At 32.4% G+C, this 27,891-nt stretch overlaps 1 protein-coding gene across 1 annotated transcript in view; it reads right to left on the reverse strand.

The window, feature by feature from the left end:
• The window catches only part of LOC118181500 (nose resistant to fluoxetine protein 6-like), a 75,205-nt gene extending 48,715 nt beyond the window's left edge, over positions 1–26,490 (reverse strand). The window contains exons 1-6 of the mRNA XM_085824248.1: positions 26,139–26,490; positions 11,706–11,935; positions 9,341–9,455; positions 8,451–8,538; positions 6,524–6,609; positions 1,485–1,655 (exon numbers count right to left, since the gene is read on the reverse strand). Coding sequence (XP_085680374.1) covers positions 1,485–1,655; positions 6,524–6,609; positions 8,451–8,538; positions 9,341–9,455; positions 11,706–11,935; positions 26,139–26,409 — 961 coding nt within the window. The 5' untranslated portion in view covers positions 26,410–26,490. The remainder of the gene's footprint in view (positions 1–1,484; positions 1,656–6,523; positions 6,610–8,450; positions 8,539–9,340; positions 9,456–11,705; positions 11,936–26,138) is intronic.
• Between the last annotated feature and the right edge of the window lie 1,401 nt (positions 26,491–27,891).

Raw genomic sequence — 27,891 nt, forward strand, 5'->3', positions numbered from 1 at the left:
GTGGGATTGCTGTAACTCCAATTTACTAATATTTCTGCACTTCACAGTTTTTCGAGGAGAGGATAGCTGGTCAGCATGTTGATGCATTTCAATTTAATAAATCTTGTGGATATTCCCCTAGGAAGTCGTATATTACAGTCTTGGGAATTGGCCATTAAGTTTCCTAACAATAACTGCAAGTGCTGCTCGTTATGAGAAGAATGTTTTCAAATAAAAATTGATTAAGAAACAACTAAAACCTAAAAATGAGTACTGTGCTATTGAGAGATCTTGTCATAATGTTTACAGAACAGCAATTGGAGCAATGAAACAAACTTCTAGAAAGTTTCAAAACTAAATACTAAAGTTTTATTTATTTCCCTATAATTGCATAGAGTTTTTGGTATGTATTGAGAAAGGTGACAAAAAGATGAGAACGATTACATATTCGATACCTACATAAGCACCACTTGTATCCTTATCAATTACATCAGTACGATCGCATAGTCGATACTAGCAGGATTACATTACTATTTCTTTGCAGACCGTCTAGTGTTTGTTTAGTATTTTTTGAAACAATTAGAAAAACATGTTTGTTCTCTTAAGTTTGAACACTGAAGTGCATGTTTTATGCTATTCATAGTGTATCAGTAGATGTAAGTGAAAGGTACAACACAGTGAATTACTTTTATCGCTTTTATGAGAGAGGGTGCTTAGAAATAATCCTGATTCAATATTTCATCAGTATTATTACAAATACTTTGACTGCAACAAATAAATTAAAGAAGTTTCCACTCAGTTCTCCTTTATAATAGTTATTCCATGTTCACTACTTTAAGTACCTATGGTCGTCAGCAAAGCAGCTGTTGGTGGCAATACTAGAAATTTTTGAAAGTTTTATCTTCACAGGGTGAAATAATGCTTTTTCAGAAATCTAATTTACGTAGAACAGAAACTGTTATGTATTTCATGGCATTTCTTTCTGGAAGTCTACTTCTACCTTTGATGAGTTGCTTAGTAGCTTATTTCGAATATTAATCATTTTAGCAAAGAAGGCGCAAGGTATATTAATGAATTAAAATTAAAAAAAAAAAGAAAATTCTCAGGTTATAGCTAAACAGGCTGTGTTTTCTTATAGATGACCAGACTGTTTTGTCGATAGATACAAATCATACTAGTCATATATAGATCTACTCCTAATTATAAAAGAGTAATTGTACGTATATTTTGACCTTTTCAATTATAGCCATTTTTTTAGTGAACGCTTCAGAAATTATAAATATTCTGTTTTCATTCATTTTTTGCTCTTAAAAATACACCATTTTCCGCTTTCTAATTGCTCGTATTATTTAGTTTGTCGTTTACGACTTTTTTGTTGAAACAAAACTTCTGTGATGATATGCAAAATCTGATGAATTAAAATTAATTTCATGTTTATGTAATTACTATATCCTTAATCATTACGAATTTTAAGGTTTTACACTAATCTCATAGAACATACTTACTTAGAGCATAATAGTTAAGCACATAGTAAGAATGGGAGAACACAATCCATAAGGTAGTTATAAATCGAATGCCATGTAAGCAACTGAAAGGCCCGGAACTGTTTTGTGTCTTCAGAAGCTTTTTCACGTTCCGAGGTAAGGAGAAGACCAACAGAAGTCGACCTGCTTTGTCTGAAATAAAGTGGAAAAACGGAGTTTACAAAAAAATAATTATGCATTGAGTATTCTTTGAAATTTATAAGTTGTTAAAAGCTTCATGGAAAAAAAAAAGAATTCAGATTGCATACCTATTTTTAGGACCTATTTTTACAGGACTGATCACATACCTATTATTATAGGACGAATGATACAGTTCCCCTTAAGTAGGAACAAAAGGAACCTAAATTAATCGCCCTAGAGGTCAGTAATGCTTCATGTAAATTAAATATTAATCTAAGTATGTATTTCTTTGTATTTTTTCTACTTTTAAGTTTTACATTATCGTGTTTTTTTCCCGTATGAAAACATAAATAGTTTTTCTGTTCTGTATTCATTTATTATGTGTGTACATCTGCAGTTGATTCTTGAGATAATTATTTTTGTTTCTTCTCTCAAGCTGGTTCACACTTTAGTATATCTCATCTTCACTAAATGTGACTTCGAATATGGAATATTTTTTCTGTTTTTTTTTATCTGTGCTTTTTTAAAATATATTTGCTGTTGCCGTTTATTGTTAACAAAAAGAATTTAGATTATAAATATTTGAAAGAATTTTATGTGTATTAGACCACGGTGGCAATAAAATTTGGAATTATATCTGTGACTTAACGAACAATATCTGCAAAGAAATTCTTACGGGGTGTCGAAGTTCGCTATATAGAAATAAATAAAAAAGAATGATGTAGAAAATTCGCAACGGCAGGTCACCGATAACTGTAAGAACAGTATTAAACATCTAAACATTACTCGAATTTGGTTTACTACTGTTAGTACAGTGTTGTATCATTATTTTCATTTTCATAACTATAACCATTTTCATAATATTTATATGAATAACAACGAATAGAACATAATTACTTTTGATTATAATAATCCTCAAACAAAGATGATTGTTGCGTAGTTTTTAAATGATTGTTTCCTTATCCTGGTAAATGATAAGAAATTTAGAATTCTACTGAGATAAGTACTGAAAGAATAATAATTTTTTAATCGGATTACTATTTAATACGCGTTCATAACCTTAGGCGTATTGCAATAAGCCTTGATGAAACCAAGCTATTTAAACAAACCAATATACATTTTCTACTTAGCTTGAAGGTATACGTGATCATTACAGTAAATCTAAAAGGTATCAGACTAATTAGGAGATTCAAGATAATTTACAGTTAGCCATGCTCATTGCCGCTGTTTGCAGTAAGCCGGATTTTTCAGTTAACCTGCGACATAGGCATTGGTTTAAAATAAATGAAAGAAAAAGCAAATTTTCATTAAGCTTAGCATAAAAAGCTGTGGGTGGTACTTATCAATAAAATGAAAGCAAAGTTAAGGTTGAAAAAAGTTTAGTTTTAAAACACACATTCGAAATCATCCAATAAAAATCATTGATTAAAAGCGAAAATCGTTTAAACTTCTGTTCTTTACTAATAATCTCTCTCGAGAAAAAAGCAAAATTTCGCGAAGCAGACGCTTAAATCCTGAAAGCACACAAGCATTAACAATCATTAACAATATCCCTACAATTGCGCTGCTGACAACTTATGCTAACTTAAAATTAGCAAGGAACAATAATCTGTAATTGTATTAAAAAATTGTAATGTAAAAACTGAAAACCACAGTAAATTGTCGAGATCCGCTTCTTTCTGTGGTATTCAGAAAAAAAAAAAAAAATTACAAAAATTCATGTTACTTCCTAAAATTCTCAGACATTTAAGCTATGATATAAATGGGATAGTAAAAATATCTGACTATTTAAGGAACTTTGTTCAAAATGTAAGGATTGAGGATTAAGGGGTAAACTAACTATACCTATAATTCAAAGCTAAAATACACTCTTTTGCAAAAAAATCAAAGCACCGTTAAGGAAGTGGTTCTTTTTGATGAAACTGAATATGTGTAGAGCTCATACACAGATAATAAAATGATTGAAAAATCAAGGTCATAGTACCTGTTCACGGCTCGCAATCCCCCATTGAGTGTTCAAATTAGTAGTTGGTCGAACCGCCCCTGACGGCAATGCATGCTTGAATTCGTCGAGGCAAGGAGTGGTAGAGGTTCCTAATGTCATCCTACGACACATTCTGCCAGGCATTCATCAGTTGTCGCTCTGGCGGCCTACCATGCCCCAGACATGGTCGATTGGTGAAAGGTCTGGTGACCTTGCTGGCGAAGGAAGAGTATCACTGCTCGGAGACAGTTCAGAGATATGCTAGCGGTATGTGGCCTGTCATTATCTTGTTGTAAAATGGCCCCAGGATGACGTACCATGAAGAGTAATGCAACAGGCCGCAGGATGGTATCAACATATCGTTGAGCTGTTAAAGATGTAAGGAGAATGACTAAAAATGGCCTGCTGTCATTAGAAATAGCGCCCCACATCATCACAACAGGGGTCATGGCTGTATGCCTTTGTAAAACAAAGGCTGATTGGGACCGCTGGCCCCGTCCTCTCCAGACACGAACACTGTGGTCATCTGCTTCAAGAGTGAAGCGAAATTCATCACTGAACACTATATGATGCCAGTCTGATGGCAGCCATGATGATAGGCTGTGACACCACTCAAGACAAATCCGCCGATGTTGTGGGGTCAAAGGCAAACATCTTAAAGGCCCACGTGAGCGTAACCCCGCCTCAGACAAGCGTCGTGAAATGGTAGACGGTTCCACGAGAAGCATAGTCGTAGCTGTAGTGCTTGGAATAGTCGACATTGATACCGTTGGGGCGGTTCGGGCCTGGCGAACAATCATCCTATCTTGCCTCGCATTTTTGCTCCTTGGTCTTCCAGAGCCTTCATTTCGTCGGCAATTTCCAAGTAGCAACCATTGCTGCCAATATATTTGCACAGTAGTGTCTGTACTCTGTAGGTGGCGGCCTATTGCTCGAAATGAACACCCAGCTTCACGCAACGCTACAATGCGACCACGTTCGAAGTCGTTTAGCTGTCTGTAAGGTCTTCGAGTCTTCGATATCGTCGTAATGGCATCTTTAGTTGCTTCTTTACGTAATTACTGTAGCAGCAACAAAAACAAAAAAAAAAAAAAATTCCGTCTCTGTTTTGGTTTTCTACTTTGCGAATTGCGCGCTATGATTGAAACTCCTATTCATTTGCCTTGAAACTTTGATCATTTGCAGGTTCGATCACGATGTTTTTGCATGCCAAATTTCGTCACGATCGCAAAAATCCTTCTTGGTGCTTCGATGTTTTTGCAAAGAGTGTAGTTTTACCCTCTATTTTATCATTTTCAAGAATATTGCATCAGATACAAAGCCTATAGGAAAAATGAACTTATTATCCTCCTAGGATCAAACTGGAGTCTGAAGAAGCTGTATGCAAATTAATATTTATTTATTTTATTTTATTAAAAATAAAAGTTTACATTTAAGATGTGCATATTTAACGTGCACTTAGTGGCATGCTGGGAATGAAGATGACTGAGCAGTGGCAAGATAAATAAAGGTACATATGGATAATATGGATTTGTTATGGGTGAAAAAAATATATTCATTACAATCACCTAAGACGTTCTCCTTTCATAATTAATTCAAATGCTATCACTTCCACGATCGGAATGTAATCGCTTCTCACTGTTGAAAAGTAAGTATGTGTTATGATCTTGTATCCAACTTTTGTTCTCCCAGATGATCTGTCAATGTTTTTGTCTTTTGATGATACCAGCCGTTGAGATCCAACGCATCAAAGATACTTAGATATTAGCTGTTGAGATCCAGCGCATCAAAGATACTTAGGTATTAGCTGTTGAGATTCAACGCATTAGAAGAAACTCCGCAGTAAAATATGTAGTAAAATTATGAAGGGAAACTCTGTGACTTCAGATCATCCACTAAACCAAGGTCCATAATCACAGAGGAAATGAAATGTAATGATAACAGAGTACTAGCAGATGCTGCCAGGATTAGTCTTTGAGTTGAGCCCTCGGATAGTCATCGATAATGGAAGCCTTGTTTATAGTTTTCAATCGATCTTATGGGACATTGGGTTCGAGATGAAACAACGGTCTTCTTCTTGGTGGACTTGACACAGAAAACGCCTGCATTTCCGGGGAAACAAAAGGAACAGAACTTCTGCAGTTTCGCCAGAGCAACGTTGTCAGCATTGCTGAAGGTCGACGATAAAGCTGCAGAAACGCTCAACTCGCACAACGTAGGTCATTCATGCGTCTAGGAATTTTCGGGAAACCACCACTATTTCTTATAAGTAGATGCTCAAGGCGTCATTTTTCAGCTCCGTAGGAAATAGGAATGAATTTAATTTTAACATATGCCCTACCTATCAAGCAGCAGGAAAATAGCTGATTAAAAACTGACTACCACTTTCATATTTTCAGTTTACGAGAGTCGCATACGTTTATGGAATGCATAATATGTGAAAAAATCATATTTTTTTTGTCAGAGGACGTAGGGGAAGTTTTGTTTTGTAAGACATAATAATATTGCAAGTAAATAAATTTGTTTCTTTTTCTCAATTACGAACTCTTTTTGACAAATATTATTTCATTTTTATTCAAATAGTAGCATTATTCAATTTTTTCTTTCAATGTATATGAATGTTCTATGCATTTAGAAATAATAGAATAAAACCATTTTTCTTGGAAAAGGAGGTAAAATTATCATTTCATAAATTTCACGCAATATAAAATGTTTCCATTATTAGATTATTTATGTTCAATTTTTCTCCTGATTACGCCAATAATTACATTTTTTTATAAATAAAATTTACTTTCGGAATCGACTAGAGAAATTCAACGAAACTTACATATTTACTATATACATAATAAATATAATATATAATAAATATATCTCTTAAATTTGCGGATATACTTACTATTGAAAGTAACGTTCATCTTAGTAGAATAAATGTCTGTCAATGTGCCAACGATCATCAGTGCTGCAAAAATAGAAACTATGGTGCTGAAATTTAGGAAAAAAAAATTAGGGTAAATTTTACAGTAAAATCATAAAAAAATCGCTATATGATGTATGTATAATCATGAAAATAATGCAAAAATACGATATTAACCTAAATATAAGATATCCGTACATTTTAAACAATATAGCTTAAAACCAATAAAGTGCAAATCGTTCTATTAGCAGAAAAGATTCTTCTTAAGCGTGGGCTCATGTAAAACAATTTGATATGCTGATAGTGTTTACATGAAAAGTAATTAAATGACATGAATAATTATGCTTTGAGATAAATTAAAGAACTTCATTTTAAAGTAAAATGATATAAGATGCATTAAATGTATTTTAAATGTTATGTTGCTAGTACATAACATAAGTGGTCACGAGAAAAACATTTTAAAAGGGAAATTTCATTCTCTGATACTCGGACATCTGAATTTCTTGAGAGACGGAATTTCATCGAAGCAAAAATTAATTTTCGTTCTTTTTATCCTGGCTTTAAAGCTATTTTAACAAGTATGTTTTATATTGACAAAGAGATAAATAAGGTATTATGCAAATAAACAGAATACGTAAATATAAACATGAACATATTTACTTATATATGTAAAATGTAAAAAATACGATGACTTTGCTCTACGAGAACAGGCAACCTCTAATTAACTTTCCGCAATTTCAGGATCTTCCCCCTAGACCAGTACTTTCGAGAACATTCTGGTATGTTACGTAATCGCTGCTGTTAAATGAAGAATTCGAGCCAGTTTTTGTCAGACTGCTTTTCTCCGTCCCCTGCCGCTGTAAAACCCTTTCGCTGCCGCTCTTCCCGTCTGTCTTCTTTGTTTGAAAAGTATGACGCAGTAAATTTAAAGTTAATCGCATTTTAGTCTAAATTATTATCGCGAATGTAATCTTGAGGAATCTAAAAGAATAATGATTTACCATTTGAATTGAATAAACATGTGGGACCAAAACAACTAACCTCTTCTGTGTCATTATTTCCTGCCAAGCTTTATGTGTGCGCCCGAGTGCCAAAATGTGACTTGTATATACACATCATAAATTTGGAAATCCAGGTATAAAACACGAAAAATACATATGCCTTTGCTTAAATTTAGATTATCTTTTATTATGTTTTATAAATTAAATGAGAAAAAGGTATAGAAACTGTTGATAAATATCAAAACTTGAATAAAAGTAGTGTTTTTATATTCATAAACTGAAACTAAATAGTTAACACGTAAATAAGAGGCTGACTGCATTACCCATTGAAATAATGAAATTCCCCCTGTTTGAGAATTGCTGTATTAGAGGAAAGATTAAGACTTGAGAATACTAGTTATGGTGAATTTCTTTCCGGAAATTAGAGGTAATTAAAATGTACAATTTTAAATTAAGCATATTAAAATGTAAAAAATGCTAATTTTGTGTCCTTTAAAGTCGATTTACAATGCTGAGCATTCATGCATTACATTGCTTTTTAAGGGTTATGTCTTTATAAATGTTTTATGGCTCAACTTTGAAGCATTATTTTCTTTAATAAATTCTCTTTACTATAGTTGAGCAATGAACTGAACAACTGAAGAATTAATATTGCAAAGTAGGGTATAGTTTCATATTAGTAAGTTAATTAACAAAAGGTTTCAGTGAATGGTTTATGAAGTTGTTTTGAATAAAAGCAACGTCACGTAAAATTTATCTTTGACAACATACAAATAATTTTCAGCATTACTCTGAGTATAAAGCGAATCATTTATCATACATATATTTTATATTGTTTTCAGCAAATATGTAAAGCTAGTGATAATGCTCGAGTTATTTCTTTAAATCAAAAGTAAATAAAGCCTTACAAGGACACAATTTCTTCTTTGCTAAATTTCAGTTCTTCTTTTACTTCACACCTTGAAACGTACGTATCAAAGTTGATCATATCACCGACTAGAAAAACATAAAATATGCATAAGAACAAGTGAATTCCTTGCATATTTGTTTTAACTGATCAAAACTATCTCACTATTTAAACAATTTTATATTTTAATGTGTAAATCTTACTTCTAATTTAAAGTGCAATATAATAAAATAATAGCATAGTACTAGAAAGAAAACATGTAATTTTTTAAAGGAAGCACGAAAAATCTTATTAATTGAAACCCGATATTAAAAAGATTGTCCGAACAGAAAGATGTAGGATGTTTACAATTTCTCTAGTTTGCATATTGTGCAATAATTCAAAATCATGGTTTAAAATTAACAGTATATATATCTCCATTACAAAAAATAACAAATGTAATAAATTTATTATCTTTATTTGAGCAGTGATTTTATACATAAGAAATTATGAATGATCCAAATATTTGTAATTCCTGAAGTAGTCTAACAGTTTTAGTTCTGTAATATATAAAGCATTTTATTTTACGTTTTCCATCACATTTTCTAATTTCATATAAATTTCTTATCATCGTTCTTTTTCTCTCCAAATAAAATTTAAAGTCTTTCTAAATTCATAAAATATTTTGCTTTAAATCATAAATATTCTAAAATCATAAAATAAGGCATTAAAATATTTATAAAATTCCGTGTATTAAATAAAAGAATGTATTTGCGATAAAATACGGAAATATTAATACGATTATTAATACAGAAATCCTGAAATTTCAGATTAAAAGTAAAGGAATATTGAGTTAATAATCCACAAATGAGGCATGGAAGAATGATACGAGAATGATAATAAAGTACTTACGATATTTAAGAATTTTCCCAACATCCTCTGTTTCACAACCAGATGGAACACAAATACCCAATCGTAAAGACATAAAATTGAACGAACTGGAGTATTTTGCAATTTCTTTCATTAGCTGGAAGAGAAATTTCGAATTTCAATTTAGATTTCTTAAATTTATATACAAATAAATTTGCATCAAATAAATTTATCAACAAAAAAATTTGTGTCAAATATACGGTTTGAAAGAACATGCTCATAGATAACCGAAAATGAGGAAATAAAGGCTCATATACAAATATAGATTAGTTACAATCTACATAAATAATAGTTGCAGTGAGTATAAAAAAAATAAGAAGAAAACTTTAACCTTTTGGGTGATGCGGAATTTTTTTCACCCAAGATATATTTTAGTGCACGTTTTCACCAAGAGATGGCACTGTTCACAGTGCATTTGAGATGGAAATTGGGTAAACTATTTTGTACTGTACATTACTTTTTCCATTTGAAAGAAAATTACATTAGCAGTCCATCAAGAGCTCCGAGTTATCTTCTTTTAAAAGATTTAACTTTGCGAATTTTTATTTTAATGTGTAGCGTGATTTATCGGTGAAAAATTGGGCTAATCTTTGGAATATGGTAACAGGTAGTTTGCGACATTTTGGTAAGGCGATAAAGGTTACTAGCTAGGACTTCAGCAGTGTACATGGATAAAGTCAAGAGTGTGCGCAGTGCCATTTTTGTGCAATTCTGGGATGTTTTTTTAAGTGAAAATAGGTCGACGTGTACATGGATGATACCGTGTATGTGCAATTCTTAAAAACGCAGCAAGCATGGACGATTCTGCACTTTCTCCCAATTTCGCACCTAATCTTCGTCATGATTAAGCACTTTTGTTCCATAAAAGTTCTAGCATAAGCGTAATTCGGCTAGGAGATTGTTGTAAAAAAATGTTGAGTGTAAAAAAAAAAAAAAAAAAAAAGCCTTTGCTTCGTGAAAACAAAATGGCGTCCAAAAAAAAAAAAAAAAAACTAGCAGGTTGCTGAAGCAGGGTTGGTCGCCAAAAAATCGCCAAGTTACCATAATCCAAATATTAACCAAAAATTGATTAAAATATATTGTCTGAAAGGCGAGAGGGGTAAGAAAAAAGAAAGTGCAAATTGCACTATGATATGACAATTTGGTTAATTTGATATAATATTCTAAAATGTGTCAAAAATTATGACACATTTTTATGTCCCCTTATATATAAATATATAACGAAGCAAATTTAGAAGTGATGTTGTTGTAGATATATTGAATGCACAGAATATTGATCCACAACGAAGAGAAAGTTTGGCAACCGGAGCTATTTAAATATTCATCTTCATTTCAAAAAACATGTTGCGGCCACGCACAACTTGGCATTCTAATTCAAAACGTTTACATTTTCAGTAGCATTGAGGTAATGAAGAGTCGTAAAACCCCAGTCGCCCTTTAAAAGGAGGAGTATATAAGGTAAAGAGGAAATTCCGGCTTCCTAGCGTGCCTTCGTGGTGTAGTAGTCAGCACACTGAGCCGGTATTTCAGAGGTCCGTGGTTCGATTCCCGGCGAAGGCGATTGCTAATTTTCATCTCTCCAGCTTTTCCAATTAATCCTAATGTCTCTACAAGATTTATCCCATTCCGCCTAAACATGTGGCCTATTTTGAGTTTAGAAGTTTTAAAATCATGCATTTCACAATGCTTTTGTATAGAAAAGGAATATTTTTCTCCAGAAAGCTCTAAAACAAATTTTCCAATCCACAGCTTATTTACATGCGAAATTTTAAAAGAGAGAAAACAATTTAAAAACACCAAACGGCATTTCTCATTTCAACTAATAAGTTGCTGCCAGAATATTTTATTCCAAAACATTTGCTGTTTTTTAATGCTTTACTTAAACGTTGTATAAACGCGTAAACATCCTTTGTAAATTTAAAAACTGTATTATATCACCGAATGTTCTGCATAATAATTTTTACGAAAAGTTACTTTCTTTAAAATGGTTATTAAAAATTTACTTAATAAAAATATTTCGAACATTATGCATATTTTAAAAATTTGAATGAATTATCACTCTTTGCATTAATCCTAACCGAGTTTAGAAGAACGATTGTTTATAACGGGCACATTATAGCTGAATCCCAAAAGTCATAAACATGAAATTTTGGGGATTTTAATGTATGCATATTTAAATAATGATATGCATATTTAACTAATACTGTTGGAAATGAAAATTTGATTCCTCTTTCTTTGCTCTACGTTATCAAATTCTATATTATTCATTACTCTTATCAACAGCAAGAGCACAGAACAAGTTCGATTGAAATATGTTTAACATTGTAATAAATAATTTTATACTCACAGGGGATTTTTCCGAGATGTTTTTTAGAAGGGGTGGAATGTCTCCTATCTTGACGTTAGGATCTGCAGTTGGCATAGGCGGGCGCAAGTGAATGTTGCAATACTGACCTTTAATGATAATTTCATCTTTATTGTCCTTCAGTACAGTATCTACACATTCTTCGTAAGATCCAAAATCACTTATAGTTCCAGTCAAGATCCCACTCATTATCTTCCCACTGGAATCTAGAACTAGATGAAATAAAAGGCTTTAGATATCACAAGAAACATCCGGAATGGAATATAAAGAAAAAGTATTTTTAATATGTATCTAAACAAAAACTTTACGGTACAATGGAAAATAAAAATTACTAATTATAATAAGAAGAGAAGTATTTGGCATACAGTCTATGAAGTTTGTCTACTGAGCGAGTAGGAAAAAATATAAATCAGAGCTTTTATAATTCATATTAACAAGAAATTCATTATAAACTGAAGAGTGGAAACCATGTCAGGTATACCTGTAATTTGCAATTATTGTTTTCAAAGATAATCAGGAATGCTTAGAATACATAAGATTATTTTTATGTTTCGAATTTAAAAGTATTTGCGGTATATCAGTGTTAAGAAGAAAAATCACTTGTAAATGAAAAAGTAGCGTTGGCTCTCATTATTGCGACAATTATTGAATGCAGCAGTCGCACACACATCGCTATTTATACACAGTCAGATTTGCTTGACGAGTTCATGTGGATCATTTAGTTTTCCTCATGATTAGAATTTCGGCAGCACAATCATACAAAGAAATCTTGCCACCGATTACATTTCGGACAATTAATGAAAGCTTTCGTGCCTATTGCTACACAACGCAAGCAGCCGAGAAAGATTTTACAGCAGTACAGAGACTGGGCCCCCAAAAATTGCACTTCTCCAATGAATCATAATTTGTTTTACTCAAGTAAGGGGTATAAATGCCTTAGGCCTGAAAAGTTGGAAAACAAACTTGTTGGAAAGTTGGAATTCTAACACTATCTTCACTACTTCTTAACTGCTGGTATTCCTAGACTATACAATAATTATTTCTCAGCCTTTGAGCATCACATACGTGATAATCGGTGGCTACGATGAGCTAAAATATGAAAGACTTTGTATCTGGTTACATTTATACGTGATAATCGGGTTTCTGGAGGGCAGGTGCATTTATCGGGCAGGTACTTTGCCTAGTCATGAGGTTAAACCTGTAGAAACATCAGGTTATTTCGAAGCAGGAGACATGAAAAATGAGCAGTGCTCACGCCGGGACTTGAACCTCTCAAATACGCGTCGAGCCTGCTGGCCATTACACCGCGAAGTCATGCTAAGAAGGAGAAATACCTTATAAACCTACTGAGCATTTGTTGGAGTACGTGGGATTAGATAACGGTGAGTGGTCCTATGCCACAGAATCCACAGAATGCCCAGGAGGATTCGTAGTTTGTAGTACACCTATTAGAAACTTCCGTTTACATCCTGAAGCTTCTTCCACCGTAGTCGGCATCGTTGGTTGTTGCGAAACATACCTATTCTGATTATTAGTTAAACAGTTAATAGTTACATAGGGCGAGCAAAAAAAAAAAAAAAAACTTTTAGTTTTAGAAGGATGTAACTTTAATATTTAGGAGACTATTTTACTCTGTCTTTTGCTATATTTACATATGCTCATAAAAGTTTGCTGATATTGATTTGAATCACATAAAATATATCCGATACTTGCGACACCTGTTACACCGGAGACATCACTGCAGTAATCTAGCTACAGTTATAATTTATAAAGGTATGGTACAGGTGTATGATACAGACACACCAGACGAAGGACCTCCGTCCCAGGTCCTCATTATACGGGACCCATTCAGAGTTTGGATATCTAACGTCCGTGGGACTTCGTTCTCCGCTGGCGCAACCATCGCAGTCCCCGCCCGGCTTTTACGAAGCATTGGGCAGAACAAAAACGTTGCTATTGAAAAACTCTGGCACCTTGCCTCCGCGCACCACTCCATCAGCATAACCACATTGTAGATTCCACTCTGTCCGCTTTGTCAGTCCCCGCCACGAGAAATTAATGGAGTCAAACTCCCGGGAACTCAGTCGACAAATCCTCCATATAGCTCCACCACAGCCGAAGGAACAGAGACGACAGTACCAGTACGGTCCCTGCCAAGCCTGAACCAACCTGAGTACAATACTCGGGCTCCAGTCCTGTGAAGTCAAATTATATACCCCTCGTGGTTGAGACTGCCTAGGTACAGATCCTAACAAGTACCTCCCAGGCGTTCGACTGAGTCAACCCCCGGGAGGGAAGGTGTATGGTACAGGTGAAAGCAGTGGTGTTGCATTCCTAAAATCATTCTTTATTACGGACAGTGGAGATGCATACGCTTAAATCTTTACAGCATCCCCCCCCCATAAAAAGTCACAGACATTTAGGTCATTTGATCAACATTTTACTTCAAGACGGAAAGTCGGCCAGAAGGTCCTTTTATTGTGATCATTGATGCAACCTGTCTGATTAAATGTAAGCGATTCAACGTCAAATTTATTTTGCACTCACTGTACACTAATAATAATGCTTATTACTGCAACTTACAAATACCCAGCAATTTTGTTGCTGTGAAGAGGACCTCCGTTGGATGTCACTGCATAATAGCAATAAGGATTATGCCTAGCGATTCTCAGAAAGAAAGAGAAGAAAAATTTGCGCAATAACTTATTCGCAGATATCAGATTGATAAGCTTATGAAATAAATTTTTACTTTATGATATCTTGAAATCAGGCAATGTGATTGTGTTTACTATGTGTAATTGAATTACGTACGAAAATAATTTTTATAGGTAATTGATACAAACGTTATGCAAATATCAATGAGATTGAAACTAGGTCAAATAGTCGACAGATTAGTCATCTTGATACTAAGTTAACAAGATATTGAAGCTAAAAATAAATATGTCAACAGTACATTTGCAGCAAGGATTTAGTGAATAGTAATATAATAAATGACATGGAAAGAAAGAATTTGGGGAACTGAACGCAGTTGTTCTTAACTGAATTAATCTGAATTAAACTGATCCTAAACTAAAAGTTAGAAAATGGGTTAACTTCATAAGAATTTTAAAGCTTATATATTATTGACTTCAAATACAAGATTAAGTAAAACGAACCTAGTAATCTAGGCTATCACTAAAATAATTTTCAGTAAATTTAACGAGCAAATGTTTGGATTTCATGCATGTTACTTCCAGGCAGAAACCTTCTTGGGTATATCGAATTCGATATATTTCCTAGAGGTTCTGCATATTATAGCAAATGCAGCGGAGTCAATCTATTATGGCACAATTAAAAACTGTTTTTGAAACTGTGGCTTTTACGTATAACAGACTTCAGAGGAGATGCAATTTATAACTAATGTTTCAGACATCAGTGAGAAGAGTTATGAAGATTCATTTTTAGAATATTTGTCAACTGATCGCAAAGTTGAGAAAACATGTTTAAAAAATGGCTGTGATATTGTAGAGGTATATTTTTGAACATAAGGTATTTTTTCAAAAACATAAGGTATATTTTTGGAAGCAGGAAAGATGAAAAATAGCAAACGCCTTCGCCGGGAATCAGACCACGGACCGGTGGAATACCAGACCAGCGTGCAGAACCACTACACCACGAAAACACGCTAGGAAAGTGTGAGAAATACCTTATAATATTATAGAAAGTTTTTAAGGCAGGAGAGAAAGTGATGAGAATAGAGAGCGAAAATGATGCAGAAAAAAGTGATGGTAAGCCAATATCAGTCGTATCTAGAAAAAGCACTGCAAACCCTAAAACAACCCTTGAACTGAAAGATACGCTGCGGGACAAAAAAAAGGGAGGGGACAATTCTATATCTCCCGTTCTACTGAGCCGATTGACGAAATTCAATTTGCCTTTTTCACATCTCCGAAGCGCGACTTAGGATATGTATTAGATTTATGTATAGCATTGTTCTAATGCATATATTTTGACGCAAAATCGGACATTTTCTGAAATAACATGCCAATTTTTTCTCCATATTTAGATTCTAAGACTCATTATGCCAAAGTGCCAAGCCTTGTAAAAATCGCAAGAAAAGTTTTTAAACAATTAGCTCTCGAAATTTTAACTCCTCAATGTTAATTGAATTTGATATACTATATTTAATAATATCTCTTTCTTTATTAAAATTACCTCATTCCTTTTTTCAGAGTTTGAAATTTAGACATAATCCAGCCCACCAGCGGCCGAGCGGTAAAGTCGCTGAACACTGGTAGTTCGGTCTGAGGTTCGAATCCCGAGAACGGGCTGGCTGCATTGGTGTTTTCGTGGTTTTCCCCATGTGTAACGTGTATACGAGCCAGTTTCCCTTAGAAAGTCCTCCACGAAGGCATCCCTCCCCTTAGGCAGATAGCCCCTCGAGGCTTTGCCGTAATTAAATAACCTAACTTAGACATAATCCAAATATAATTCGTACATTTTTTATGATTTATTTTAAAAATTTGTATTTTTAAATACTTTTTATAAATTTTTCGAAAACTTTTGAAATATAACCTATAACATTTTTACGATCATCATAAAGTAGATGTATTTCTAAGCATACCTGCTAAACATTAGAAATTTTTGTTTAAAATTTTCTAAGATATACATGAATTACATATACATATATATATAGAATACATATTGGGGCGTTTTGAAATTTAGCATATATGTTATAAGCGATAGTAACGCCAGATGTGGTTTTACGCACTCTTTTAAAATTATTTGAAACTATAAACAATGACTTTTGTTTCCTCTCAAGTGTTATGAAAAAAAGGGGAAAAAAATAGGTTGCTATAATTAAGAAGTTCGCCAAGTGAATTATTCTTGGATCAAATTTAAAAAAAAATTGCGCCAAGATAAAGTTTTGAATTTCTCTTTAAATTTCGCACCAAATTTTGCAAAATTTAATATTTATTTAGGCACAATTTGAATCTAAGAATGGAAATATGGAAAACAAATGTCATGTCATTTCAGAAAAAGTCCTATTTTGTGTCAAAATACCTATATTAGAACAATTGCTATATATTAATCTAACATATGTCCTAAGTCGCGCTTTCGAGACATGAAAAACGCAATTTGAATTTTGTCAATCGGCCAAGTAGAAAGAAATATATAGAAATGTCTTTTTTTTTTTTTTTTTTTTTTTTCCCGTAGTGTATCTATTAAAAATGCTACTACCAGAAGTTATATGAAAGTCAGCATACAACGAAAAAACTATACTAGACAAATTCTTATGAACAATACTAGACAAATTTGGATAGAAGAAATCTTTGTAAAAGTTAAAATTTCATGGAGTACGTCTTTATTAAAATACTGCCTTCGTCTGGCTTTTAAATGTACCAGAAAATGCCTGAAAGGAACACAAAAAATTTAATTTAAAAACTGCGAAGAATTTTACTTTGCAGAACAACTTCATTAAAAAAAACACAAATTTAAAAAAAAAAATATGACATATAATAAAATTACAATGAAATAAGTAATATCCCTTAATACAAATATTAATTATCCTAATAAATAAATTAACCAGCTTCCCGTTGCCTTCTCTCAACAAACGTCCAGTATTCAAGAGAAACATTCAATTTAAAATTAGAATAATCGCCCTCATTTTTCCAAGTGGCAAGAGTGTTGATTTTCAAACGTCAGCAATCCAGTATACAACTGAATGAAAAACTGTTGCCGAAACCACATTTCTAAAGGAATGAAACTATTCAATATGATGCGATAAAATCGAAAAGATAAAATAAAAAAAATCTGATTTGAATTTTGAAAACATTGCTTCGAGGTGCACTGACTCTTGTCTAGATGCACTTATATACAAAATTTCGTAGCCCTAGGTCTAATAGCTTACGCGCAGCACGAACGAAAGAAACACAGACTCTTTCTTTTATTATATGCAGAGATAGAGATAACAAAATTCTTAAATGTAAGATATGGTGCACTAGAAACAAGGTTAACTAGAACATTTATTTTACGAGGCCTACACACACAATACAAGGAATAATCAACTTACTGCTGCATCTTTAGAGCAATATAATAAAATATTTCGCATTTTTACGAGAGACCATGTGAACCAGAGCAGGTTTTGGTGAATCAAAGTTATCGAAATAAATTTTCCCCTTTTCTTCCCTTCGCTTGGTGATAAACCTTTTACAAAAATATTTTTATAAAGAAATTTAAAAAATAAATTTCAGAATCACGTAAATAGTTTAGTTTAAGTATTTAAGTTTTAATTATTACTTTAGGTATTAATTATTACTTTAGGTGTTAATTATTATTAGTCCAAAGGGATTTGAATCCCGAAGGACTATTAGTTTCGTTTTGGCATTTTGCGTCGGACTCATAAATGTCGGTTCACTTTTCAAACTGTTGCCACAAAATGTTAGAGTCCTGCATTATATTTGAAGAAATTAAATAATGAAAAATCTGCATAAATGTATGTATATTTCTCGTATTGTGATAAAACAACGGTACATAGAGTCATCGAATTTTGAATAACGTAATCCTCCAACGAATATGAGCATGTGGAAGACCAAATTTGAAATTTGAAATTTGTTTTATGATCGATTTCCTATTTTTTAAAACTTTGACGAATTTTTGATTAACAAACTCAAGGATTTCAAAGCGAGCAATGGCAACGTTGTGCAGAAAAAACATTTTTATCTCCAGCGCGTGAGTCTCTGTATCGGAAATTCTAAAGATATGCTCGTTTTAAACTATTTTGCGATATTGCTGTTGCACTGGATCTTATGGTTTAAGTGCGAGGAACATGATATTTAATAAAGAAAGGTAACACACAAAATGTTAAAAACGCCCCTTTGGACGTAATTTAAAATCTGAAACATTTCAGATTTTGTTTTTTTTTTTTATTAGTTTTTAGTTATTTTCTTACTACATATATTTAGAGTTGATATCACAATTTTCAATTCACAAATCGCCGTCAGTCGCCTAATAAACTTGAACATCATGCTTGAAACGAAAGTAATTTTAATATGCGGTGGGCACACTGCAACAAAAATGATGAATTTTAATCGTAAAATCAATGAGCAACTTCTGCTTGAGGGAGGGGATCTTCGGACTGCCTGGGTGAAAGTAGTTGACAGAACTGTAAGCATTGTCAAACAATCACATGATACCACGTAAGTAAAATTTGCGTGCTGTGGCCAAACTTGAAAACACGTGTACAACGTTAAGATATCACAAAGAGAAACTGTTAAACCAAACTGGTTAAACAAATATACGAGGCTTTTGGCTCTACTTTTGAAGTGGAAGCTGTACGTGAATGGCACATATCTTCAGCTCATCTGGCAGTCTTACCTAAGATAAAAGGTCAATTATTCGCACTTTCGAAATTCATATGTAACTAGATTTGTAAGGCGATTTCCTGCTTATACATAGGTATTCAAAGTTGGCTGAATTTTAGTAGCAAATCCTTATAAATTTGGCTTTTATGCGGATTGGCTAATATACAAAAATATTTAATACTCTTCTTATGTAAAATAAAATGCATTGCAATTTTTATTAATAAAATTCTTGCAAACATTTCATATAACAAATATATAAGACTTCATTTTATAAAAAAAGGCCAAGTATATGATAGTGCAACTTTCCTCATTCTGTTATTTGATTTAATTCACGAAATGTTGCTTTCTCATTGTTGACGCAATATTTAGTTCTGTACTGGAGGAAAATCAGAATTTTTGAAAATCTTGTCGTCATCTCGGGGAAGAAGTTTTGAAGGAAACGTTTATGCGATCATGTTACGAAAGCCTCGTTCACTACCAGTAAGTGACCTATTACATGTGTGCGCAAAATTTAGAGAATTTACAAAGTATGTCGATTGTTTACTTTTACGAAAGGTATACTTCCGAAAAATTCTGCAAATATTGAGAGTAGAATACACAAGATTACACATTTGTATCTGGGGAGCTGTGATTATGGAGGGGCTCCCTCTCATTGAGAGACGCTCATTCATTTTTTTATCCCTGCAGTACACAGCGTACGTTTACTGGAACACGATACCATCCCTCCCTCGTCAGAGAAAACGATCATTACGGTGGTGGAGATGTAATGGTTTGGTAGTGAACGAGGCTTACGTTGGATGGTTGCACGCCACTACATGTGTTTCGTAAAGGCTTCCTGACTGCTATGATGTACAGAGAGGAACTCTTAAAAGGCATTACGTCCGAATTTTCAGGGGCGCAGTTAGTTCAATGTTCATGTTAATGTTCGACAACACTCGTCCACATAATATTCAGCTGGTGGACGATTACCTGGAGAGCACGATTATTCGCTTCATGGATTGGTCGGCAAGATGACTTAACGCTATACAGCATTGGGTTGGACTGCTATTGGGAGGACAACTGCATCTCGTCATCCTCCTTCGAGAACCAGCTCTCTATTAAAAACCTGCCTTGCTGCAGGAGTTAAATCGACTGCTACAGGGACTCCTCAGCTGCCTCCTGTCCAGTATGACGTCACGCTACTTGACCCATGGACCTTGGCGTGACCTGTGTGGTTGTGAGAGGGGACAACAACCCTCATTTTCAGTTCGATATCACAATGTGGATTTTGAACATTTCTGCACTATTTGCTTTACTAGTAATCATATGTACATAAATCAATTTTTGAATGGTTCATCACTTTCTCTGTTATAAATGTATATTCATACAAATTTCATTAAAACATGTTCATTAGGTTTTCAAAATTTTACATAGTGAGCACATTATCTTAATTTTGAACACGAGTGTATAATAGTCTCCATATGATATTACATTACCATTATTTAGCAGCCATTACCTTCATTGTAGCCATGCGAATGTAAAGAGAGATCACGTCAGTTCTCATCTTATTAATTACATATAGCTTCAATATTTATAAGTGTACCGCTATTCACGGAATCTTGCTCACGTCACTTAATGCAGAAGCTGTTCGCACATCTTTTAGACGATTTTCACTGTATTTACAGTAATTTATTACCCAAAATTTTTGTGTTATAAATATTCTGTTTTATAATTCTCATCCTTCACTACCTTTGTACACCTTCATTTCTAAGACAATAAAGCCTTTTGCTGTATTGGAACACGTATTTTATCCCGTTCCTCTTGAATAAGTTTCCGAAATCCAAAGAGGATTGTAGATTGATGTCTTCCATTGTTTCCAGAAAATTAGCAGTGGATTTTGATTTGTGGGTCCTTGCTTTCTCTTGATGCAGTTTTGCTGGTGGATAGCATTGTAGGTAAATAGAAAGTATTTCATATTTAAAAATGCGCATACAGTATGACCCTGATATTACGTGGAGTTGACCTCAATATTTGTATTCACTCTCTTTATTTCTAATTTGCCGTTTTATGAAAAACTAGCAAAAATCATAAATTCCTTTGGAAAACGTTTTTTAAATTTTCCAAACCGTGCTTTAAGAATTTTTTTTGCTCTTTGATGATAATAAATTATTATTTTTTTATTTCAGTCATTTAAATACACCCAAGATTCATCTTTTGTGACGACAGTTTTCTGCTTTTATCCGGATAAGTGTTTTTCCTAAATTATTCTGCAATGCATTCTGCTTTCGGCGATATGCCGTGGAGAAATACGATTCACATTATGTTTTTGCACCTTTTTACGATTCAAATCAACATTAATCCCCTTCTTTACAGGTGAGCATTTTAATGATATTGCAACTGTCCTTTTACTTGGAGGATTTTCTTTTAATATTAAAGCTATTACCTTTGCAATATTCGAAACATTCCGTTTTTTCTTGGATATGTATTTGCATATATTTTTTCACATGAAGCCAAACTTGGTTTCCTCTCTTGTTGACAATATTATTTATTATAGCTTCAGAAATCGAAATGCCATGGCTTTCACAGCATTTTTTTATAACTAGATGCGAATAAGTTTCCTCGGAAAGTGTACAAACATAGCCTTCCATCCGTTACTTCTTCCAAAAGCGCCATTTTGCGTGGAAGCAAAACTATCAATTAAGCAGGCGGATAATTTATACTTTCAAAAATGTAGTTGCAGTTAAAAATTTTCCAAGCAGATGATTTTTTATACCCCAGCAAAATGATTTAGAGAGTGTGTGAACAGTTTCTGTATTCGTACTTTTCATGTTTTTATTAATGAACACAAGCATGGACTATTGTACATCACGAGCATGGAATATTGCACACTAACTAAAAGCAGAGAAATACTCAGATTGTTTTAGCAATTTCTTTCATATTCTGCATCATTTTGCAATAACTCAAACACGTTTTAATACAGCTAACTAATACAAACTAATACAGTCAACTCTCAATTAACGGTGATTGATGAGCGGTAGATTGAAAAAGTCAAGTTTGCTTACAGCGGAAAAGAGGAAAAATTATAAAAATAGGAGCTTAAAAACTGAATCTGCTTACTTCAGATATGGAAAGGAAAAGAAACGTTCACGAGATAACAGAGATAAAAGATGATATCTGAGTATTGAAAGTTGATTTTATCTTTTAATTTGCGTTATTCTTTCCTAACGCAAAAATCGTGCAAGGAAAAATAAGCAGTTCTAATCACCATTTGTATAAGAGCTTAAACTCAATGACATTGCTGAAATTCACTGAAAAATATTTTTCTTTAAGACCATATATATGCTAGTTTCCTGAATCTGAATGATGTTTATTCTTCCGTAATTTATAAAAATTGTATTTTTTAGTAAGGACTTAAACATTACACAACTTGAAAATACTGGTAAATGCAGGTAAATTGTAAACACTTTTTACTATTACATTCGTTTTGCTTCTGACCTTCAACTATCCTCGGATTAAGAGGAATTTAGTGTTAATTCTCCCCAGTAATAGCCCAGAAAATTATTAGTTGACTTTACTTTCTATGTAAATATAAATAAATAAACTACGTTAAGCGATTTGTGAAGAAGACTTTTCTTTAGTTAAACAGTAAAATAATTTAAAGGATACCAATGACTATAATTTTTGGAAATAAATCCAGCTATAATCAAATCGCGATTATCACTAAAACCGAATTATTATACGTAATTTGCGATTTTGACGAGTAATGACATAAAAAATTAGGTTAATATTAGTACAATAAAAAGTATGTTCACAGATATACTACGCTTTCTGTATTTTGGTTGCTGCATATATTTTTGTTCTCATACTTTAACAATGTAATGTAATTTTTTATTTCTTTTGTTAACTATGTTAAAAGGAAAAAAAAAACTTCTTTTTTATCAAAGAATGTCTTGGCAGTTTCTAAATTAAAGATTAAGACATAAACACTGAATTTTCGAATGTCTGAAATTTCTAGATAAACTTTACTTACGATTACATTTTTAAATTTTAGTTTTAACACGTAACTACTGCACATGGTCTAGTTTCAGAAATTCGGAAATTATAAAAAACTTGTGCGTGCACGTAATTGTTTCAATTTTATGCATGTATATATATATAGTCCTACATTTTCATAGTCCTACATTTTTCAGTCTGATGCGATATGGAAGCCACATAAAAAATATTGATAGAAAAAAATTAACTAATTCTCTCTCATCATATCAACAACAATGGCACCCAGTTTTTAATGATTTTCGTCTTTATAATTAAATGGTCGTAAAAGCTCAAGTTTCATCCAATACTTCAACTAAATTTAATTTTAGTAGATTAAATGTGGCAAAAGATTGATCCTAATTGATCAGAAATCAATAACGTGAACTAGCAAACAGACATTCTTCTTTATATAGAGAGATTTTGTAAAACGTACAAATTTTTTTATCAATAAACTCTAGGATTTGAAAGCAAGCACTAACAACACGTTTCCAAATAAAGCATTTTTATCTCCAACGCGTGAGACTGTTGCCACTCGGATAAATGAGTGCGAAAATTAGTGGTTTCAGAGATTTTAATTAATATCTCGTTTGATTAAAGTCGTACGAAGATTGGGAGCAGTTGAAATGGCTTTCCTCGAATTTTTTGAATCGGGAATAATGTATTTAATGTTTGGCAATACTATTTTTATTTCATTGTAAAACTTCGAAATTTTTGATAAAAAAACTCCACTATCTAAAAGCGAGCAGGGGCAACACTTCTCGAAATAAAGCAGACTTTTATCTCCAGCGTGCGAGACTGTTGCCACTCGGAAAAACGAGCGCGAAAAATTAGTGTTTTCAGAGTTTTTAATTTATATCTCTGGTTTTAGCATTTTTTTTATAGCAGAAGTGGACGTCGACCTTTCCCATCCCCAATAAAGAATTATAGTAAGTTTGGTGACGATAGCTATAGTAGTGAATGAATCGCGAACACACAAACACGCAAATAGACATTCTTATTTATATATGTATATATATTTATATAAAATACATAATTTGTAAATATATATATATATATATATATAATGTATAATTTGTAATACATATATAATTTGCAAGGAAAAAAACGAGAAAAACTTTAACAAATTTTAAAATTTATTTAAAAAGCACTTAAAAAGTAAAATTCTGTGATATTGCTGCAAAGATAAAACTTAATTTAATGGATAATATACAAATGAAAATTATCTCCTATGAAATGAAAGTTAGGTAGTAAATGTGTACTATTGTGGAAATTAGTATTTGGAATTGTAAATAAATAAACTGGAATTCATAGTTAAATAGCAAAAGAATAAAACAAGAGAGTTTTTGTTGATTCCATTGAAACATTCCAACTCATCAAGGTGAACTTGAACCTCTCCATACAACCACCAACAATTCGTTACGACCGCGTTTCGTCATTTCAAATTTCTGAACAAAATCTTAGTTCCAATTTTAAATTTTCCATTCAGTTTTATAAAATCAAATTTAAATCTAAAAGAAGTTTAGAATCATGATATAACTGCCCGATGAGCGGATAGAGAATTAACTACAATTAATTTAAAAATAAATATAATGTTCTTAGAGAATAATAATTAAACTAAAAATACGAATAAATGAAAAATATGTGAAACAATGAAATAAAAATCAAGATGCATAGGAAATCAAGTAAAGAAACAAATAAAAATCGAATGAACATGGAATTTTAAAATGTTAATTTATTTATGCATTTTCTATTATATATATATATATATATATATACAATTTCGATCATTTTTATCCGAAACATTTTTCAACTGTCTACATTATGATTTATTTACCTCAAGAATAGGTTTGTTTTCCTTTCTAATGCAGTATTTAAACTTAAAACTACATCAGGTATTTTCAAACAGCTTTTGTATTATTTTGCAAAAACTAATTATCCTTAATAAGCCAAAGAATCCGAATTGTTATTAAATATGAATAATAACATTATATGCGTTTTTAATTTGAATTTAAAATGAAATAATGCAAGAGAAAATTAAAATTTATAGACATCAGATTGATTATATTTCTCATCAATTTTAAAGTAATATTCATCTCTATAAGTCTGTTACAAAACTTTCCTCAAATTCTTGTTTACATTAAAAATGTACATATCGTTTAAAGATTTTGTTTCTTAATATAAGTTCATTTTCATAGACCTTATCCAAAAGACATTTAGACCTAAATATAATCCATTTTCCTTGCGAAGCGTGATTTCAAGGGATACATTATACTTTAAACTAAATGATATACTCATCCTTCACACAAATTTATTTTCACTCTCAGATTCCTTTGATTTTAATAGAGAAAATAGAAGGACGAATTTTGAAACAAACATGGCCTGTCTTCTTCATTAGAAGTAACGCGTTTCTGCTACAGAAAAAGAGTAATGTTCCCCCCCCCTGAAATTTCATTTAGTATTTTCATTTTAGTTTTTGAAAAAACATCTTTCAATTTTATAATAAAATTTCTGTAATTTTAATGAATAATTTACTGCTTTTTACATCAAACATTTATTTTTGTCTCCCAGGTTTTTGTTATTAATATTTTACTTTTCTTAAAACTATGCCAGCGAACTATCATCTCATAAATTTAATAATATTTTACAATATAATACAGCTTATAATTACATTTTTAATTTTCATAAAAGCTATATATATTTAAATTATCCACTTCTTGTTCTTATTATTTAATTACTTCTTGTAGAAATGTTATTAGAATTATTTAGATTATTGGAAAATATTTAAAACTACTGCATATGGGGAACGTGCCTTCGTGGAAAACGTTTTCAGAGAAACTGGTTTTCATTCAAGTTACACTCGCGAAAGACTTTACAGCATCTCAAAGACAACTCAGTAGCAGCCGTTAATCCATTTGCAGAGATTACCAGGGCTAAATACCCTGTGGTTCAGTGGTTTTACCGCCCGATTTCTGGTGGTATGTTATTTCTTATATATTTCCTCTACATCATTCAAGTTAGTCCAAATATTATATTTAGCGAAAATTATTAAATATACACTTACATCTAAGAGCCCATGGTTGGGCCTTGCGAAGACCCAGCAAAACCCTCAAGCCATCATTCATGCATTTGGATGACAACTGTATTTCGCTGCCAGCAACATAAGGCATGATAGATTTTACAGCTGACTGAAGTAACCTGTTTATTTCTTTATCAATTTTATTCCATTTTTCAAGCACTTCTGCATCCGTTAGCTGCTGAGAAAAATTCAATGGGATAATTGCAGTTGAGAATTGTAAAGCACAAAAAAATAACAAAGTCGAAAACAAAATCATTCTATTCCAAATTAAGAGTATCCTTTCCTAAGTACAAAAGGCATCAAATGACCACCTTCTGGGGCGCAGATGTACTGACAGGTGCAGACTGGAAACAAATTGTTTTAAGTGACAATTTATATTTCAAATATGAGTAACCTTGTGATGGGAATAATAAGAGACAAATTACACATAGTCTTCAAGGAAATACTTCGCGAGGTCGATACTTCAAGGAAATACTTCGCTTAGATCTATTCGGCGATATTTTTATTTAAGAACTGTATCAGAAATATTTACAATAACAGTTTTTGTTTTCATTTTTATTACATCATTTTATAATAACGTTTTGCATTAAATGCATATCCACGTTTCATATATATGACGGTATAATTCTTTTTGTTCATTCTATACAATTAAATATGATATCTAATTTGATTTAATGGATAGCATAGGTTTCTTAGATATATTTAATCAAACATATATTTTATCAAAAACTTATTTAATAACAATATAAAAATTAATTTAAAAAAAGATCTGAAAGGTTTCAGATTTCAACAGTCGGCTAAAAAGGATTTTTTAAGGTTTCTTACTCTCATGCTGAGCTCGCAGTCTACTGGTCTGCTCTTTCACTCATTCCTACTCAACAGCTCATACAGCTCAACTACATACAGCTCAACAACAAAATTGCAAATTGTTTAAAAGCTGCATAGCAGCATATATTTAAATTTCTCGATGCAGGGTTGACATACAGTTTTATATTTTTTCAGCCTTTTCTCAGTTTATCATGACATTATTCAGTTTTCTTAGTAAGATGGCTAACAAATATTTATTTTTGCCTTTTCATTATTCAAGTTAATATACAAAATATTAATTTTATTTATAAAATATCACGTTCTTCGCACTTCCTTTCCATAAAATTTAATTCAATAGCAAAATCACAAGCTATTTAAAAACAGCATATCTTTAGAATTCGTGACAGTTAGAGGTTTCTCTATATATTTTTATACACTGCTCGGCATTGAAAATGCAACACTAAGAATGAGTGATCAGAAAGGGATGAAATTTGAAAAAAAGACAGAGACACCAAGCAGCAATAACTGATCTTTATTTCAAAATGATAGTCAAAATACAGTGCGAAAACGGCTTCGGCTCAGTAGGATAACTGATAAGTGACGGGGGTCGTGGGCACTGTCACAGCACCACGCCCACCATTATTTAGGGAACAGTATTACAAATAAAGCATGGTTCGATGTACATTGCAGAAGTAATTACATCTAGAAAAATAGGATATAAACTATATAACATATGTAATATTTACAGATTGTTGAACGTCCACACTACCTTCACAAGTGATGCTATATTAGAGGTACATATACATACGCATACTAAAAATGCATGCACATATTATATGACATATAAACTAAAAATAGTACACTAGTTCAATATAGAAATGCGGATGTAATACATAGAGCAAAGCGCAGTAATGGAATGTACAGTCATACG

The sequence above is a fragment of the Stegodyphus dumicola genome, chromosome 9, assembly GCF_044657685.1.
Source record: "Stegodyphus dumicola isolate Sdum_Otavi_A_Nest chromosome 9, ASM4465768v1".
NCBI classification, from domain to species: Eukaryota; Metazoa; Arthropoda; class Arachnida; order Araneae; family Eresidae; genus Stegodyphus; species Stegodyphus dumicola.